This window comes from Mastigoproctus giganteus, chromosome 7, assembly GCF_048544385.1.
Source record: "Mastigoproctus giganteus isolate SK-2022 chromosome 7, ASM4854438v1, whole genome shotgun sequence".
NCBI lineage: Eukaryota > Metazoa > Arthropoda > Arachnida > Uropygi > Thelyphonidae > Mastigoproctus > Mastigoproctus giganteus.
In genome coordinates this window covers 215,745,594-215,765,617 of record NC_143581.1, presented here as the reverse complement: position 1 = coordinate 215,765,617, position 20,024 = coordinate 215,745,594, and the positions used below count along the sequence as shown (strand labels likewise).

Below are 20,024 nucleotides of genomic sequence, written 5' to 3'. Positions count from 1 at the left end.
ATTACCCTTACTTCTAACCTCTTTTGGCATAAGCACATTACAAACGTTGCTTCCTCTGCATCTAAAAAACTGGGTTTTCTCTTTCACTCTTGGCATTACTTTTCTTCCAAGCGGTTGTTCACTCTGTACAAATTGCAAATCTGCCCTACCATGGAATATTGTTCCTCATCTGGGGTGATCCCCTCAAAACCTCTCATGATTCTATATTCCATTCAAAAGGGGACAGATAGATTGTAACTATCAGGAAATATACGTATTTCCTGATAGTCACAATCTGCAGAAATTTAAGTCTGATGTTAAAAATGACTCATCTCTAACAAAGTCTCTCCACTCTGTCTCATAGATGGTCTGTTTCTGCTGCATGCCTTTTATATACATACTTTCTTGGGCACTGCTCTTCTGAATTGGCTTCTATAATTCATGCTCTCTCTGTTCCATGGCAGTCCGAACATGTGTCAAGACCAGTCAATGTCCTTTTACAATCCAACTTCAAACTCAAAGAATTAGCTTTTCCTTTTCTGTATTTATTCATTCAACTTCAGTTTTGTGGAACAATCTTTCTTTGTACATATTTCCTGATAGTTACAATCTGCAGAAATTTAAGTCTGATATTAACAAGTATCTTCTTTCATCATCTCAAGCTTCAGCCCAGGCTTGGTGCTAAGTATTATAGGTTCTAATACCACTTGTGTTTTTATTTAAAAAAAAAAGGGGAAAAAAAGCCAAATGAGAAGTGTTCATAGAAGTAACCATAGAGACCACTAAGTAGTTTATATCAACTAAGAGATATATTGTTTAAGATTTAGACCAGAATGAACGTTAGATGAAATGATATTAGCGGCGGAGAAGAAAAATGCATAGGACAATTATAAATTGCTCCTTTGTATCTTCTTTTAATATAACTGGATGCATTCCATCAGCCCCAAGTGCTTTATTCACTTTTAGCTGTAGCTATTTCTGTTTCATATTACTTTCTATTACTGTGTTAGATACAGTTATGCTAACCCCATATTTTGCATCTACATTCATACATGAAGTAGTTTTTAAAGATGAGGTTAGCATAACTTTATCTAACACAGTAACAGAAAGTAATGTGAATCAGAAATAGCTACAGCTAAAAGTGAATAAAGCACTTGGGGCTGATGGAATGCATCCAGTTATATTAAAAGAAGCTACAAAAGACAGGAATGAGTTTTAGAAGAATTGGAATTAACTAATTATTTTTGTCCTATTGGAGAATTACCTGGAGATCAGAATTTAAGGAATTTGTAGTCAATATTCAAGAAATTGAGCTGTTTATGCAGGGCAAGGTTTCTCAAACTGGAAGGTGGAATGCAATGTTCTATCCATAGTTTTGATGATGATGGATATCCAGTCAATGGAAGAAGGTCATTAATGTATAAGAGGAAAGTAGTGGGAGAAAGAAGTGAACCTTGGGGAATGCCAGCATTAGTGGAGAAGTTAGAAGACAGCCATCTAACATCACCAGCAGAAACTGGATACCCAATTACAAAAACCAGTTTATAATCTGTATGGTGGAAGCTTGTTTAGAAGACCTTTATGCCAAACACAATTAAAAAGCCTTAGAAATGTCAAAAGCAACTACTTGAGTTTAATGAAACTTGGCTTTTCCATTTAATTTTGTCATAAATGGGTAACATAAGCCAGTATATTACCAGTGGATCAATATTTGCAGAATCTATATTGGTGCATATGGAAAGTTTTTAGATAGTTTAGGTGTTGTAATTTAACGGATTTCTCCATTACTTTAGAAAGAGTAGAGGTAAGTACAAAGGGATAAATAATTGGATGGGAGGGATTTGTTGCCCTTTTTAGAAACTGGCTGGATATGAACAGATTTTCAAGCAGAAGGAAAAACGCCAATGGAATAAGAAAATGGAAACAAGCGACACAGAACAGAGTAAGTTCAGGATGGAGCCCTCTTTTTATCGATTGTTCAAAATTCTTCTGAATTTTGAACAATCGATAAAATCCTTTTCATCCTTTTGATGAAAGACCACAGGAGGCATTGAGTGGAGTGTATTGGGAATGGTAGGAAGTGGTTTACCAAGATCATCAAGGTGCCTCCGTGGGCAGGAGCGGCAGTGCTTAGCACACGCTTCTTGATTAGACCAGGGTTCAAGCCCATGACCACAAAATACGGAGGATGCGGGAAGGTCAGGAAATGACCACCGCATATCCCCGGAGCAATATGGCCTTAGTTGCTAATGCTCCTGAAAACCAAATAACAACAACCAAGATCATCAATACAAGAATTAGAAGAAAAGTAGGATGCTATTTTTTATTTATTCTGGTCCCAGCCAGATTTTCTGGCAACCCCACAACTTATTTTCACTGCTGTACCACTGAATAGTGTTAATGTACAATTATCTGAAATTCCCTCATAGAGAGTCAGTTCATTCTCGGTGCAATGTCTCAAGATTTTGCGCGCCTCCGTAGCCAGGTGGGAAGCAGTGCGTAGCACACGCTTCTTGATTAGACCGGGGTTTGAGCCCGTCACCACCAAATACGGAGGATGCGGAAAGGTCAAGGAATGACCACCGCATATTCCGGAGCAATATGGCCTTAGTTGCTAATGCTCCTAAAAACCAACCCAAACAAACTCAAGATTTTAGTTTTAACTGATTGAAATTTTAACATATCATAATGCAATACCATGAAGGTAACTGACATTATGAAATCCCAACATAAGGTTGTGATGATCTTCAAGGATCCAGTTGACATATGTAGGTCCACTGTGGATTCAAAATGAGTAGAAATCCAATCCAGTAAGTAGAAGTGTAAACCAGGAATTGTAGTCACAATGAAGAAGTAAACTTTTCCTCAAACCTGAACATTCCCAACAGTACAGCAGTTAACAGTAAAGGGGAATACCTGTCTCCACATACAGTCCCTGGAACCACAATAACTCCACAGCATCGCAGGTCATCCGCTGAGGAAGCAACCACAATGCAATTCAACAGGCTTGTTGTGTTGATCTAACGCTCCACCAAAGCCCCAGTTTCTCCGATACAGGCCTGCCCAAAAAGTGTCAATGATCTCCTCAACAACTACTCTGAATTATTAGTTAGTAGAAGAGGGATCTGGAGGATATATTGTGAGATTCTTTAGAAACTGTAGTGTTCACAGGGTAGACTCCCACCTATAATCAGACTGGTACCACTCATCCATCCATCCTGTCTACCATAATAATATTCCAAAATAGGAACCATGTCCAGTCAAAAGGTAAGTTGTATGGAGATTGGGATTAAACCAAGTTGCCCACTGTTTACCACTATCATTTAGCATCGGAAAAAATTTTTTTGTTACCTTTCTTTTCACACTGTTACTCCAACATTCTTGTCACCATTTTACTAATCTTTCCCATAGCAGCTTCCTTTCCTCTTTGTAACTCACATCACAGTCTATTTCAAGTGAAAAACTGTTATATAGCAGCCCCTTTCTGAGATGATAACTCGTCGATAGAAACACCAGATGTAAATTTAGTGGTAGATGACCTGTAAAAACTTGTAGGGCATCAGTAGACACAGTTCAATAGGCCATACACATCTTCATTAGAATAGATTGCTGAATTGAAAATATCTTTTGCACACTGAATTTCTGCAAAGCAGAGCCTAACCAGATATGTGATGCATACTCCACAATTGGCAGGAAAATGCAGTCATAAAACAAGGCCAATTCTTTATCCCTGATGCCCCATTTTTCCTTGTAATTTGGGCAATCATGCCCACAAACATTCAAATTTTGCCTGCAGTGTGGATTATGAAATGCATCTGCCTGTTTAATCAGATATTTTAGAGTTTTAACTGATTGAAGACTGGTTCCCCCCCCCCCCCCCCAGCACGACCCTTGGATTTCTTGTCACTGATAAATGGCCCTTGAGGAATAAGGTTTTATTTTGTTTTGGAAACTTGAAGTCTGTGCAAATCACACCAAATCTGCAGCTCTAATAAAATAAAATTCGAATGCTCTTCCAGTTGTGATAGTGTCACCCTTCACTAACATAACCAGGTTGTCCTTGTATGCTACCATATTTACATTGATGCTGAATTTTCAGCCAGTCATTTAAGACTAGATTTCACATCATAGGCTTAAATACGGATTCTTGTGGACATCCCCCTATGAACAGTTCTGGAAACTGGTCCAGAAGCAGACTTAACAGTGATTTTCCTGTTGTTGAAGTAATCCTTCATTACCGAATAAATCTGAGGGGAGCATTTAGCCTCACTTAACACCATTAAGATGTTTTGCCAGTTTAATGTATATCAAATGCTCCCACAAAATCAATTAAGATACTTAGACAGTATTTCACATGTGATTGCTGCACTACAGTCACTAGCTGCTTAAGTGCATCATCTGTTCCTTTGCCTTGAGTGAAACTGTATTGTGCATCTGACAGGATGCTATTGTCACAGACATATCCCATTATTCTGACAGCCAACATATGTTTATAGACTTTCCCCAATCTGCAATTCGTTTCCATATTAGTATTAATATGGAAGCGAATTTTTTAGATATGGGGATACCAGAAGCATATCAAATTCCAACTGGGTACTAAATGATTTTGTAATAACTTAGAGGAAAGTGGAGGAGAAATTGTGGAAGCTAAAAGAAAATAAGGCACCTGGTGCTGATTGAATCTAACCAATTATATTAAAAGGAGGTAAGCAAACTTTTAGCCATAATCATGAGACCATCCTTGCATTTAGGGGGAAGTCCTTACAGATTGTGAGATGTGCACACACACACACACACACACACACACACACACACACACACACACACACACACACACACAGGGTGTCTCAAAAATACACGGCATAACTTCTGGAATGAGTTCCTCATACATAGACAATAAAAATATTTTATATCAACATAGTTCCGGAAATGCTTGGTTCCCGAGTTATTAACTGGAATGTCTTATCGCCTGCAGATGATTTCCTTCATCACAAGGTACTGACAGAATCTGGTGATTTTCCCTTCTGACCATGTACTCAAATCAGGAGTAAGTGGATATGCACTTTATGTACGGTTTGGCGGACAGCAGTACTCTGGAGGCTCGTCGTTTGTACCACAAAAGGTTCCCAGAACTTAAATGTCCAGACAGGAAAACGTTTTTAGCATTAGTAGAGGCATATTGATCCAAGAAAGCAAGCTTATGCAGCATTAGCCAAAAAAAAACAAATTAAAAAAAAAAAACACTGCTCGCATTTCATCCCTCTGTTCATTCCAAATACCTGTCCAGCTCAACCTTAAATTTATTTAGGCTATCAACTTCCACAACAAAGGATGGAAGTCTGTTCGACCAACCAACTACCTGCTGGCTAAAGGCAAACTTCAACACATCTATCCTACATCTGTCTTTCTCCAGTTTGAATTTATGCCCTATCAGCTGATTATTCTGAGCAAGAGGAAGAATCCCATCAGGATTGAGCATGCTCAAACCATTCAAGGCTTTATACACCTCAGTCAGATCACCTCGCAGGTGCCTAGTCTTCAGACACTGCAATTTGCAAAACTTAAACCTTTCTTTGTAAGAGCAACCCTTTGTTCCATTCAGTAATCTTGTTGCCATTCTCTGTACTCGTTCCAACAGCTCTACATCCTTCTTAAAATGAGGCTTCCTCATTTTAAGAAGGATGTAGAGCTGTGGCCTGACCATTGCCTTATACAAGGGGATAATCACCTCCTTATCCCTGCTAGAAAAATTCCTGTATATCATTGACAAGACACTATAAGCTACTCTTGTAGACCGTCTGCCCTGCTCAGAAAACGTCATATCTGCGTGCACAATTACCCCCAGGTCCTCTTCGTTCTCTACCACTGTCAGTATAGTACCACAGAGTTGATACGTCACTCTGGGGTTACTGCTTCGCATATTTAGTACTTTACATTTGTCAACGTTAAACTTCATTTGTCACCTCTCAGCCCATCTGCTCAACTTTTCTAGATCCTGTTGCAGTAGCATACTGTCATTAGTGTCGTCTACAAACTTGGACATTAAACTTGATATACCATCATCAATATCATTTATAAATACAGAAAACAATGGAACCAAAACCTGAACCCTGAGGAATTCCACTAATAACGTTTGTCCACAATGAGCAGTGTACATTGATTACCACTCTCTGTCTGCTCCCACTCAACCATCCCTTTATCCATAGCAGCAATCTGCCTCCAGTGCCACATTGCTCCAATTTGTTCAGCAGTCTTCCATGTGCAACAGAATCAAAAACCTTTCTAAGATCCAAATATATGATATCAAAATTATATCCTGCATCCAGTTCAATTGGTCAGGCAAGACTTTCCCTTAACAAAACCATGCTGTGTCCGAGCTATAACTGAAGTCTTGTCTAGATGATCTTGCAGTGCTTCTTTAACCAGTGCCTCCATTAATTTCCCTGGAACAGAAGTTAAACTAACAGGTCTATAATTACTTGTGTTGCCCTTTGATCCTCCTTTGTAAATTGGGGTCACATTTGCACATCCCCAGTCCATGGGTACTTCCCCCCCGAGTCCAAGGAAGGTCTCATAATTATGGCTAAGGGTTTGCTTAGTTGCTTTGCTGCCTCCTTTAATATAACTGGATAGATCCCATCCACACCTGGTGCCTTTTTTTATGTTTATCTTCAACAATTTTTCCTGCACTTTCCTCTCAGTTATTACAAAATCATCTAGCTCACTGCCAGAGTTTAAATCACCTCTGGCATTCCCCTCCCTGAATAACTCCTCATGTGTGAATGTAGATGCAAAATACTCATTTAGTTTATTAGCCACCTGAGCAGGATCATCAACAGTTGAACCGTCGATATCCAGTGTACCAATCTGATTCATCTCTTTCCTTCTAAAGAACTTTGTTGTTTTTTTTTTTTTTTTTTGCATCCTTTGCCAAAGATTTCTCATAATCTGCCTTTGCCTGCCTAATCTCCTTTGTGACTTCGTTACAGAGCAGCTTATATCTATCATAGGCTTCCATGTCACCCATTAATTTATAGGTATCCCATGCATTTTTCTTCTCTGCCATATGTCTCATTAGTTCATCTGACATCCATTTAGGCCTAAACCTTGGACAATATTTCTTAGTTAGTATGTAAAACCTAGTAGCTTCCAAGATTAATTCTTTGAATGCTTCCCATTTTGAATTTGCTGTTGGTAACATCATCAGTCGATCCCACCGTATAGAATTTAAATACTGTCTCAGACCACTGTAGTCGCCTTTACGAAAACAAAAACCCTTCCCTTTATTCCTGATGGTAGTTACCTCTTTGAGTAAATCCCACTTCAGCACACTGTCATCCAGGGCCGGCCCGAACAAAAGCGGGGCCCGGTGCAAAGTTGACTTGCGGGGCCTTGATACAAATTCGTACAACAAAATAATTTATGGCATTTTGATATTTATTACATTGCCAAATTAGTTTAGTAAGGATTACATGAAAATGATAAATAATTAAATTCTTTTAATAAACTTAACATTTCAATCACAAAAAAAAATCTTTAATAAATCAAATAAGAAAAAAATTTAAAAGGCCTTTTAGATGTGAATTTGCAGTACCGATATCTATATTTGAATTTTGAAATATCTTGCTCACAATATCTACTTCATTCAGTATGTCATACCAAATGACCAAACTTAATAAAAATTCAAATGAAGTAAGTTTATTTTCGATTGATCGGATTTCGTTTTCATTCACTGGTATGTTCATAAAGGTATTTCAAAGCTAGAGAAAATTGTGGTACTTGGTATCTCACACATTTCACACTTTCGAGGCGACATTCCCACCTCGTTGCTGACAGCAGTTTTGGAGTAAGATGTTTGACACGCTCTTTTAATATATCCCAGCGTATCACAGAACTTACAAAAATATTATACGTGTATATGCTTTGTAAAGTCCCAAAAAATGAATTTGCAAGAGAAGATAATTTTGAAATGTCTCCAAGAACTAAATTCAAATTATGACTTCCGCAGGGCATATACTGTGCTTTGGAATTCTTTTGCAGGATAAGTGCTTTGGTCAAACCAGTATTATTAACTTAAAATTTTCTCAGAAGAAAATTTAAGTCGACTTTTTGAATAATTTCGAATTCACTCGATCTCTCGAAGGTAGAAAGCGAAAAAGGGCCGAGAAAACCTAATCGGTGGTATACAGGGTGATTCACTACCAGTGCGACAAACTTGCAGGAGGTGTAGGGGGCACAAAGACGAATCGGAATCACATAGCATTGCAGGGTCCGAAATGCTTTCTTCATGCGGTAGAGGACGTTGAACGGGAGGTCGCGTGAACAGCGATCCCGCTGGAAGTCAGCATTTGCGAACCGTTTCTGTTGAAGAAACCAAGTAGCAAAAGTACTCCGGAGTGGATAATCCGCAGGCTCCAATGATTGGACTCGTTGCAGACGGTATGAACTCATTTGGTTTGTTGACAGTATCCTCCATACAGTGGATTGGGAAATACCCAATCGTTGGCCTATCGCTCGAGTACTCGTACTCGGATTGCCTTCTGCAAGACATAGGACATTCTCCTCATTGTCTGGCGTCCTCGTCATTCGCTCTTGATTCATGGTACCTCTCGTGAAACAACCAGTCTCACGTAACCTTCTCATCATATGATTAAAATCATATGATGAGGAGCACGCCTGTGCGGGAAACGTTCCTGGTACAAGCGCAGAGGGGCGCACCCGTCACAGTCCGCAGCTCCATACGCGAGGTGCATGTCGGCCAGTTCAACGTTTGAATACTCATCCATCCTACTGCCTCGGGAACCGGTTCGCAAATGCCGACTTCCAGCGGGATCGCTGTTCACACGACCTCTCCTTCAACGCCCTCTACTGCATGACGAAGGCATTTCGGACCCTGCAATGCTATGTGATTCCGATTCGTCTTTGTGTCCCCTACACCTCCTGCAAGTGTGTCGCACTGGTAGTGAATCACCCTGTATATAGCCTTTAGAGTACAATAATTATGCAAACGCTGGCAACATATAATCTGGCAACATACTACGTCTGAGCGACTTGTAAGGAGAGATATTTTAAATATACTTGAAAGAAAATGTTCTTTGGAGAATTCTTGGCGGGCTTTCAGATAATGTTAATAACATGATTATTGACATTTTATTTCTTATGTATATTAAAAATATGACCATTTTATGGCGATGTCGCTAGATTTTGCGACAGTATTAAAACAAAAAAAAAATGAAACCATTTTTATTTTGCAAAATCAGTCAGCGGCACGGGGCCTTGTGCGTTCGCACCCCCCCCCTCGGGCCGGCTCTGCTGTCATCACTGCCCCTAGTGGTCCCTTTATCTGCAGATCCTTAGTGCATGAAGAGTCACTATTGGTAATCAGATCAAGAGTATTACTCCCTCTAGTTGCCTCCCGAACATGCTGATGTAGAAAACAATCATCCAATAAGTCCACAAAAGCCTTGCTAGTGTGCGAGTGACCAACCCACAAATTCCAGTCAATATCTGAGAAATTAAAATCCCCCATTATAAGACTGATTTACTGGCCCACTCTATTTCCCTGTACAGTTTCTTATTCTACTCATCAGAGCCATTAGGCCTATAGCACACTCCTACTCTCAATTTTGATGTCCCAATGCTTATGTCACACCAAACTGACTCGACATTGCACTGTCCAGCGATGTCAACTGGCTTCACTTCCTTGGATTTTATGTGTTTCTTAACTAATAACATAACCCCTCCTCCCTTCCTATCCTTTCTGTACACATTGTACTCCCCAAATTCAAGTTCTGCATTCCTTATATCTGTGAATATCACTAAGGCAGGAAAGTGAGGGGTTGTCTCTGATATCCCAACAATATCTACCTTTGATGTTTTGAGCAATACCTCAAATTCATCAAATTTATTTACCAAACTCCTAGCATTGGTATACATGCACCTGTTCCTATTCTTAGCTACCCTAACACAACCCATGTTTACTTGTACTGCAATGACTCCCAGCAGTCTCTGAAATACCCTGCATCTTGTTTTCCAGGCTACTGCTCATTCCAATAGAAGCAGTGCAAGAATCACTTTCACCTCTGCCAGTGGCTACTGTTAATCTATTAGTCATCGTATCTCCCCAAACTAGCAGTTTTCCGACCCACCTAACACTGCCTCGAAGGTATCCATTGCCGCCTTTGTGAACATGGGACCTTTACACCTCCTGCTGCTGACAGAGGATGACCAAGATCTATGACTCCTGAAGTAGAGGAGGAGATTTTGGATGTTGTGCATTCCACTTCTGGAATCAGCCCAAGCAGAATAGCAGTGCAACTGGCTGTTGAATGTTCGACTATTTGGAGAGTGTTGCGAGAACACCAACTGTATCCTTACCATCTGCAATGGGTACAGGCCTTGTGATCAGCAGATTACCCCACATGAGTAATGTTCTGCCAGTGGTTCTTGCAGCAGTGTGGTATAACTCCTCACTTTCCTGCCTTAGTGATATTCACAGATGAAGCACAGTTCACATGAGACCGAATCCAAAACTTTCACAATCAGCATGAATGGGCTGAGGAAAACCCACATGCAATTCTTCCATCACATCACCAACACCGGCTCAGCCTCAACATCTGGGCAGGTGTTTTTGGTGAAAAGTTATTTTGGCCCCATGTACTTCCAAACAAACTCAGGGCTGCCGTACAGAAACTTTCTGGAAAACAACATGCCTGATTTCTTGCACGACACACCACTGATCATTCATCAACAAGCACACTTTGTGCACAATGGTGCTCCCGCACATTTCAGCCACCTAGCCCACAATTACCCGAATCAAAGATTTCCTGGTTGGTGGATAGGTAGAGGTGGGCCAACTGTCTGGCCTCCATGCTCACTGATTTAAATCCACTAGATTTCTTCTTATGGGGCCATTTAAAGTCATTGGCGTATTCGACTCCGGTAGCTGATGTGGAAACTCTCCGCAATCGACTTGTGGCAGGTTGTGAGACAATATGAAACATGCCAGGAATTTGGCATAGTCTTCGCCAGTCCATGAGACGTCAAAGTGAGGCCTGTGTTCAGGCAGAAGGTGGACATTTTGAACAATTACAATAAGGTGAATGTGAACAGTTAAGTGTCATAGACAGACCTTCAAAACTCCGAAACCAAGCATTTCCAGAACTATGTTAATATAAAATATTTTTATTGTCTACAAATGAGGAACTCATTTCTGAAGTTATGCTGTGTATTTTTGAGACACCCTATATATATATATATATATCTGATAATTAAAATAAATATGATATTTAAAATAAAAACATCAGCCAGTAGTACGGCAATAATGCAGAGCGAAACAAAACGCAAAATAATATAAAATAAACAAACAGGGAAGGGAAAGTAGAAATAATAGGACAAAAAGGTAGTCGATAATCCCCGTTATAATTTAGTCAATTAAGTCATTAAACCCAATTAATAAAAAAAGATATAAATTTAAAATAATGCCAATTATAAATAATTTAGCGGTACCCCCCTCGAAGGTACCAGTTCCAAAAGACGTGAAATATCACCAAAAAAGGGTTAAAGAAACTACCAAAAACTAAAATATCAAAATAATAGACTGACCATCATGCCCCATATCGACAGAGGACCACGAGGCTAATAATGGTCATGGAATCGCTGCATTTCAATCGTCATACAAATCATCGCAAAGGCAGAAATATCGAAGAACCAAACCAACCCTCCATTCTCCGATAGATCAACCAATGCAGAGGATTTGCATGGCGGGGCATGATGGTCAGTCATATGGGGCATGATGGTCAGTCTATTATTTTGATATTTTAGTTTTTGGTAGTTTCTTTAACCCTTTTTTGGTGATATTTCACGTCTTTTGGAACTGGTACCTTCGAGGGGGGTACCGCTAAATTATTTATAATTGGCATTATTTTAAATTTATATCTTTTTTTATTAATTGGGTTTAATGACTTAATTGACTAAATTATAACGGGGATTATCGACTACCTTTTTGTCCTATTATTTCTACTTTCCCTTCCCTGTTTGTTTATTTTATATTATTTTGCGTTTTGTTTCGCTCTGCATTATTGCCGTACTACTGGCTGATGTTTTTATTTTAAATATCATATTTATTTTAATTATCAGATATAATTAGGCATCATGTGGAGGATGTGCATTTGCTGCCTCTAATGATAGCTACATAGCCATATCTATTTATTTTTATTACTTTTGCCTAATTTTTACCTCACATAATATAAATTAGTGGCAGTAGTGGGTTGATATGCTAAATAAGCAGCGCCTGTGCCGCCATCTATTTCTTTTCTTTCTATTATATAAGCTGGTTAAGCTTGCATTATATCAGTGGTGTGGCTCTGATCTAGAGTGCTGTCTGTTCTATAGATTATTTTTCGCTGCATAAGGACCACCGCCATGCAAATCCTCTGCATTGGTTGATCTATCGGAGAATGGAGGGTTGGTTTGGTTCTTCGATATTTCTGCCTTTGCGATGATTTGTATGACGATTGAAATGCAGCGATTCCATGACCATTATTGGCCTCGTGGTCCTCTGTCGATATGGGGCATGATGGTCAGTCTATTATTTTGATATTTTAGTTTTTGGTAGTTTCTTTAACCCTTTTTTGGTGATATTTCACGTCTTTTGGAACTGGTACCTTCGAGGGGGGTACCGCTAAATTATTTATAATTGGCATTATTTTAAATTTATATCTTTTTTTATTAATTGGGTTTAATGACTTAATTGACTAAATTATAACGGGGATTATCGACTACCTTTTTGTCCTATTATTTCTACTTTCCCTTCCCTGTTTGTTTATTTTATATTATTTTGCGTTTTGTTTCGCTCTGCATTATTGCCGTACTACTGACTGATGTTTTTATTTTAAATATCATATTTATTTTAATTATCAGATATAATTAGGCATCATGTGGAGGATGTGCATTTGCTGCCTCTAATGATAGCTACATAGCCATATCTATTTATTTTTATTACTTTTGCCTAATTTTTACCTCACATAATATATATATATATATATATATACAGTCGATTCCAGTTATTTGGGACACATCGGGACTAGTACATTTTGGCCCAATTAAGCGGCTGTCCCAATTATCCAAAGTTTCACGGTACAATGGACCTCCGCTTTACAATGGGTTCTCTGTACAATCAAATCACATTACAATGGACTCATCTTGTAAAGTACCATTCACTATACGATGTGTAGTAAGCGCAGGTCATTGTGATCACATTTGTGAATTGAATTTTAATTCTATTAAACAGCGATCCTAATTAGCAAAAATAGAAGGAATATTATCCACACGCTATCAAAGTAAAGATATATTAAGCACAAATTTACCCTTTATTATCTTACCAATTAAAAAATTAAAGGATACGTGAAAATCAGAAGAATATAATCGGAATGACTGATATGTACTGTAATATGTACATACTAATTAGTTGACATTTGTGGGTGGGGGTTAAAATTTAAAACAGTAAAAAGATAAGCAATCAATAACAAAGAACACAACACACACAAATTGCAAGTAACACTATACGTGCAAGTGAGAATGGAGTAACAAGTTACAAAGCTTTAAAAATAGGGATGAAGAGAAGATTCTAAAAATTAATTTTTTTATATGATCGAAGATTCCATGGAAGTTCAAACACATTTCACCATAATAAATTCAACAGAAAAGCCCAATAAACAGATGACTGCCAATTGTTTTTATTGTTTTATGGTTGTGACCTCCAGACATCCGTCGGTACAAGGTGGTTTGGTCGGAGACAATCATAGGGTAATCTCCAGTGCTGCGGTCTCCTGCCCCGATTAAACAGCATGTTGTCCCAATTAAGCAAAGTAAACCCTGGCTATTTTCTCGATTGCATTCTGTTTTTTTTTTTTTTTTTAAGATTTGCCACAAATAAATGGCTGCCCCGATTAACCGGAATTCACTGTATATACAGTATATATATATATATACATAGTAGACTCTCAATTTTCCGGGATAGATGGTAAAAAACAAATCCCAGAGAATCGATTTCCCGGTTAATCCAAAAATACAAAAGTCCCCAACATACGTAAGAGATACGTTCTGGGACTTCTTACTTCGTCGAGTTTTACGTATTACTCGGGAATAACTAATAACATTGCTACTATATGCTATTGCTACTATATTTATTGACAAATCTGAATTCTGCAAGATACTTGTTAATGTTTGGCCATTTTCATACATCCTTATTAGTTTAATTTTCTAATCCAAATTGATGGCTTTCCTTTTCTTGGTAGATTTACTAGTAGTGCTGTCACCTATTCTCTTTGTCGGCACCATGATAATGGGCCAAATAATTTTCTGAAAAGAACTTCACGGAGTTAAGGGGGAAACACATTATCAACTCACGCGAACAAATATTTTACTAAAGCACATTTCTGGAGGTCACTGCATTTAAACAATTTGTACCTTCCAGGTTGCTGGGCTTTTCTGTTCTTGCATCTAATTATAAACGGTTAGTAAGCTTCATCTTATTGCAGTACAAATGTCTGTCCCCTTCACTGAAATCTTCAGTCATACAAAAAAAAAAAAAAAAACATAAATAAATTGTAAGAATCTTCTCTTCTTTCCTTTTTTTTTTTTTTTTTTTTGCTTGTTACTCTGACTCTCACTTGGGGTGCCTCCTAGTCAGGTGGGCAGGAGCAGCAGTGTGTAGTACACGCTTCTTGATTAGACCGGGGTTCAAGCCCATGACCACCAAATACGGAGGATGCAGAAAGGTCAGGAAATGACCATCGCATATCCCCAGAGCAATATGGCCTTAGTTGCTAATGCTCCTAAAAACCTAATAACAAACAAAGACTCTCACTTGTGCAGTTTGTGCATGCCGTGATTGTCATTATTGATTGCTTATTTTATTTTTGTTTTAAATTTTACTATCCTAAAAAAAAAAAAAAAAAATTCAACGGAAAAAAATTTACATAAATCCGTATTTGCATAAGTTGGGGACATTACTGAATCGAAAAATGTTCAGCAATCTACGTAAAAAAAATATCGCGATAGATGAAAAAACTTACCATGCACTACGCGCATGTCCAATACGATGCGTCCCTTTGTTTTTTACGATGTTGCGTATGGTTGGGTCATCAAAATTATAATGGTTCTTTAGAGATTTAACGGATGCACCGTTTTCAAACTTTGTAATAATTTCAAGTTTTAGTTTAACTGAAAACGCAACTCTTTTGCGTGGTAACCGGTAAAAATATCTCCCAGAAAAAATGGATTGATTGTACAGTCAAATTTTGTGATTCGGTGAAGGCGAGAGCATTTTCTTTCTGATTGATTTGTGCCGTCGAGGGGGGGGGGGGTCTTGGCTGAGATAGGGTGTTTGCCTCCTATCCAGCTGTTTTAAAATCGGTAATCGAGTTATATACAAAATCATACAATTTATAATCAAATGTTTACGTATCTTAACAAGAAAATGGCATTTTTTTTTATGGGATTCCTTTTGTGTTTACCCATTATTTTCGCAATTTCTAAACAAAAAATTACTATAAAAAAAATTCTGACAACAATCGACGCGATGCACTAAAACAAACTAAACATTTGATTTTTTTTTTTGTTTGTTTTTTGAGCAGTGGGTGTGAAGACAGCGGGAGTTGCAAGATAATAGTACACTAATCTCCCAATGACGACTTATAATGCCGCTTGTCGCTTATTTACGACTTGCAAAATATCTGTTTATAAATATTCTAGTTATTACTTGAATTTTTTGCTTTCTGGTTGACTTATTATTTTTTTTTTATTTGGAGTCTTGAAGTGAATAGAGAGAGAAAGAGAGAGACCTTTGTCATATATACTGTATTGATAAATGAATATCGTATATTGTATTGTATTGTATTTTGCCCGTGAAGGGATATCAATTATTATAAGTTTGGAAAACCCTGAGCTCGGGAATAATTGAATGTTGGAACAAACTTCCATCTGTTGCTGGCGCCTCTGTAGCCAGGTGGAAAGGAGCAGCAGTGCGTAGCACACGCTTCTTGATGTGGGAAGGAGCAGCAGCGCATAGCACACGCTTGGAATGACAACCGCATATCCCGGAGCAATATTTACGTGTGTTTGTTATTTGGTTTTTAGGAGCATTAGCAACTAAGGCCATATTGCTCCAGGGATATGCAGTGGTCATTCCCTGACCTTTCCGCATCCTCCATATTTGGTGGTCATGGGCTCGAACCCCAGTCTAATCAAGAAGCGTGTGCTATGCACTGCTGTTCCTGCCCACCTGGCTACGGAGGTGCCTTTACATTTGATTAATATAAAGATTAATAAATAACATTCCATGGTATCTTTGTGATTTGTATAGGGCCAGTCAGAGCTGTGCCGAGGGTTGAGGTGAATGGGGGCTCTTGCATCATGTTAAAAGCCAAAAGGGGTGCCAAAAGAAAGATTAAATAATCATCAATGTTGCCATCATTAACAGTAGGGTGCAATTTTTCATTCTTGCCTCAGGACTAAAATGGCTTGACACGGCCCTGGCGCCTCCGTAGCCAGGTGGGAAGGAGCAGTAGCGCATATTACATGCTTCTTGATTAGACCGGGGTTCGAGCCCGTCACCACCAAATACGGAAGATGTGGAAAGGTCAGGGAATGACCACCGCATATCCCGGAGCAATATGGACTTAGTTGCTAATGCTCCTAAAAACCAAAACAATAACAACAACAACACGGCCCTGGAACCAATACCTGTTTTTGAGAAGTAATGCTGAATGTGAAAGAGCATTTTGCTCTCTTTTCTTCAGTGCAGAGGACATAGTATTTATGATATGCCTGTGCCAAGAAAGGTTAAAAGACAGGGTTATCTCCAGTAAAGATGCATTTTTTTTAATAATTAACTATTGATTAATGCTACTGATCAATTATTGCCTTTTGCTATTGTGAATGTTATGTTCTGGAAGTTGTTGTTATTTGGTTTTTAGGAGCATTAGCAACTAAGGCCATATTGCTCCGGGGATATGCGGTGGTCATTCCCTGATCTTTCCACATCCTCCGTATTTGGAGGTCATGGGACCAACCCCGGTCTAATCAAGAAGCGTGTGCTACGCACTGCTGCTGCTCCTGCCCACCTGGCTACGGAGTCGCCATGTTCTGGAAGAACAGAACCTTGGAGAAGTTAGAAGCCGACCATCAGCCTTTATATGAAATAACTATATTTGTTGGTAACCAGGAGATAACTATATTTGTTGGTTCAGATTTTATTTTCTCCCCATAACATGCTTGAGCATGTATACACATAGTTTGTTGATATGATTAAAATTTGTTTTTTTTTTTTTTTTTTTTTTTGATAATTTTGACTTGCAGAAACCAGTTGTCTTGACTGACACTCATTTGGTAGCCCCAGCTTTCAAGTGGGATGTTGATTACTTGGAAGAAAATATGGGAGATGGAACATTTACAGTTTACATATCTAAGACAAATAAATTTAAGTACTATGATGATGCTAAAGCCCAGGAACATGGAATCCAGTTTTTAAGACCAACAGACCGTATTGAAATGAAATTTTCTGAATTTTCACAGAGGATGAAGTCTTGGAATCCTAATGACAGGAGGTAATTATACAAATATTTAAAATTCATTATTAAGTGTGATACTTCCAGTATTTTTACACGAGTTGATAAAATATTCATTATATAATAATTTTATTACTCATTGTATAATTAAATATAATTTAATTTGTTTTTGTTGCAAACAGTGAGTCCCCAAAGGAATTAAATATTGGAACAATGTTAAATTAAAAGCAACCACTTTAAACAGCCTACTCAACAACCACTTCATTCGGATAAATAAAGCATTTGCTTGAGGCCACAGTAAGTGCTACAGTTGTTATACTTTTTTTTTTATTAAAAAAAGCCTGAATTAGCATTTTGAGCATCACTATTTGAATTTTTTTTTTTTTTTTCCTACACACTTTGTTGTAGGATCCATGTTTGGATATTTAGTCTTGAGCCCATGCATGGATATTTTGTTGAGCCCACAATTTTTAAAACTGCCTCTGTATTCAGTTGGCCATTAGTGTATTTTTGCTTAAAGCATTGTACAGTTCATAAGCATTAGTATTGGCAACATGATGCAAGGAAGTACATTTGGACAAATAAAGCATTTGCTTGAGGCCACAGTTAAGTGCTACAGTTGTTATACTTTTTTTATTAAAAAAAAAAAAAAAAAAAAAAAAAAAAAAAAGCCTGAATTAGCATTTTTAGCATCACTATTTGAATTTTTTTTTCCTAGACATCTCACTGTAAGGTCCATGTTTGGATATTTAGTCTTGAGCCCACAATTTTGAAAACTGCCTCTGTATTCAGTAGGTCATTAGGGTATTTTTGCTTAAAACATAGTCGGTATTATTGCAAATTCAATAAGATCGAGTTTACTATTTGTTTATGATAGATTGCACTAACAGAAAAGCCCAATGAACAGGTGACTGCTAATTGTTTTTATTGTTTCATGGTTGTGACCTCCAGAAATACGACCGTACCACGTGGTTCGGTCGGAGACAATTGTAGGGTAATCTCCAGTGCTGCAGTCTCCTGCCCTGATTAAATGGCATGTTGTCCCAATTAAGCAAAGTAAACCCTGGCTATTTTCTTGATTGGGTTCTGTTTTTTTTAAGATTTGCCACAAATAAACGACTGCCCCGATTAACCGGTGGCCCAAATAACTGAAATCCACTGTACTATCTATATCCACAACACTAGATGAAAGTTTTTATTCCACTAATTGATTACTCCTAGCTGAATGCAGAATTTCTGTACATTTATTTTGTATGTATCCTTTTTAAATTTAAATTTCTTCTCAGTTATGCTTCATCTGACTAAAAATTTCTTCAGTATTTAGTTTACTTTACTCTTTTAAAGCCTTATGCACTTCATTTATATCACTATGCAGATGTCTAGTTTTCAGAGGCTGCAATTTACAGACTTCCAGTCTTTCTTAGTAAGAATATCCTTTTGTGGCCCCATCCCATCTAATCTTGTTGCTCTTCTCTGCATCCTTTCCAACAGAGCTAGTCTTTTCTGGAATGAGGTTTCCAAACCTGTATGCCGTATTATGGATATGAGCTAACTATTGCCTTATATAATGTGATAATCACCTCTTCATCCTTACCGGCAAAGTTCCTGTATATTATTGACAGAATCCATGAGCTGTTCTAGAAGTCTGTCTGCACCACTCAGAACTTAAATCATTTATTTTTTCTATTACAATGAGTTGCCTTATGCTGCACAAGTCAGTAATGCTTCTCTAAAAGAGAGAAATATAATGTTACTTATTAGTGTGTGATATAACTCTTCCCCCTCCCTCTCCAGATGGCCATTTTGGTGATTGTTTTCATCTCATCAGGGGAGGCTAGGCACCTCAAGTACAGTATCTGACAACCCAGTGATGTTATAAACATACAAGATGAGAGATGCCAAAAGGTGTAGATAGTAGTAACTTTTCCTTTATAAACAAATGAAGCTCTAGATCTTACTCTAAAAAATATGGTAAAGTTATGGTAGAATCTGTTTTTACTCGTATATCCACGAAACATATTTTTTTGGTTTGTTTTTATCTGTCAAAAATGTCACTAATAGGTTTTTTTTTTTTTTTTTTTTTTGTTTTTTTTCCAGGTTATATCTGCAACAGCCACTTAATGATACAGTAGGGAAAAAAATCACTGTTGATTTCATGGAATTCAACTGGAACTGGATTAACAAACTACAGAAACAGAATAACTGGGGACCTTTAACATCAAATTTGCTCCTGATCTCCACAGAAGGTGTGTTCTGCACAGTGAATAAGTATGTTTATACAGATTTTTCAGAAATAATACTTCCGAGTAACTTTTAACAAAGACATCTTATATGGTACACATTATAAAAATTATAGGATCTGATTTTTTAAAACAGTCTTTACTAATATCTTCCTATCATATAAGAGGTTTTAATAATCTGGTAGTTGTATTTTTAATAACTTTTTATTAACTTCTTGTCACTTGCCAAATGATA

At 37.9% G+C, this 20,024-nt stretch overlaps 1 protein-coding gene across 1 annotated transcript in view; it reads left to right on the top strand.

Annotated features, from left to right (window-relative positions):
* Nucleotides 1–20,024, top strand: part of LOC150083675 (hypoxia-inducible factor 1-alpha inhibitor-like) — a 90,624-nt gene that overhangs the window by 7,045 nt on the left and 63,555 nt on the right. The window contains exons 2-3 of the mRNA XM_090377432.1: nt 17,341–17,588; nt 19,647–19,795. Coding sequence (XP_090233558.1) covers nt 17,341–17,588; nt 19,647–19,795 — 397 coding nt within the window. The remainder of the gene's footprint in view (nt 1–17,340; nt 17,589–19,646; nt 19,796–20,024) is intronic.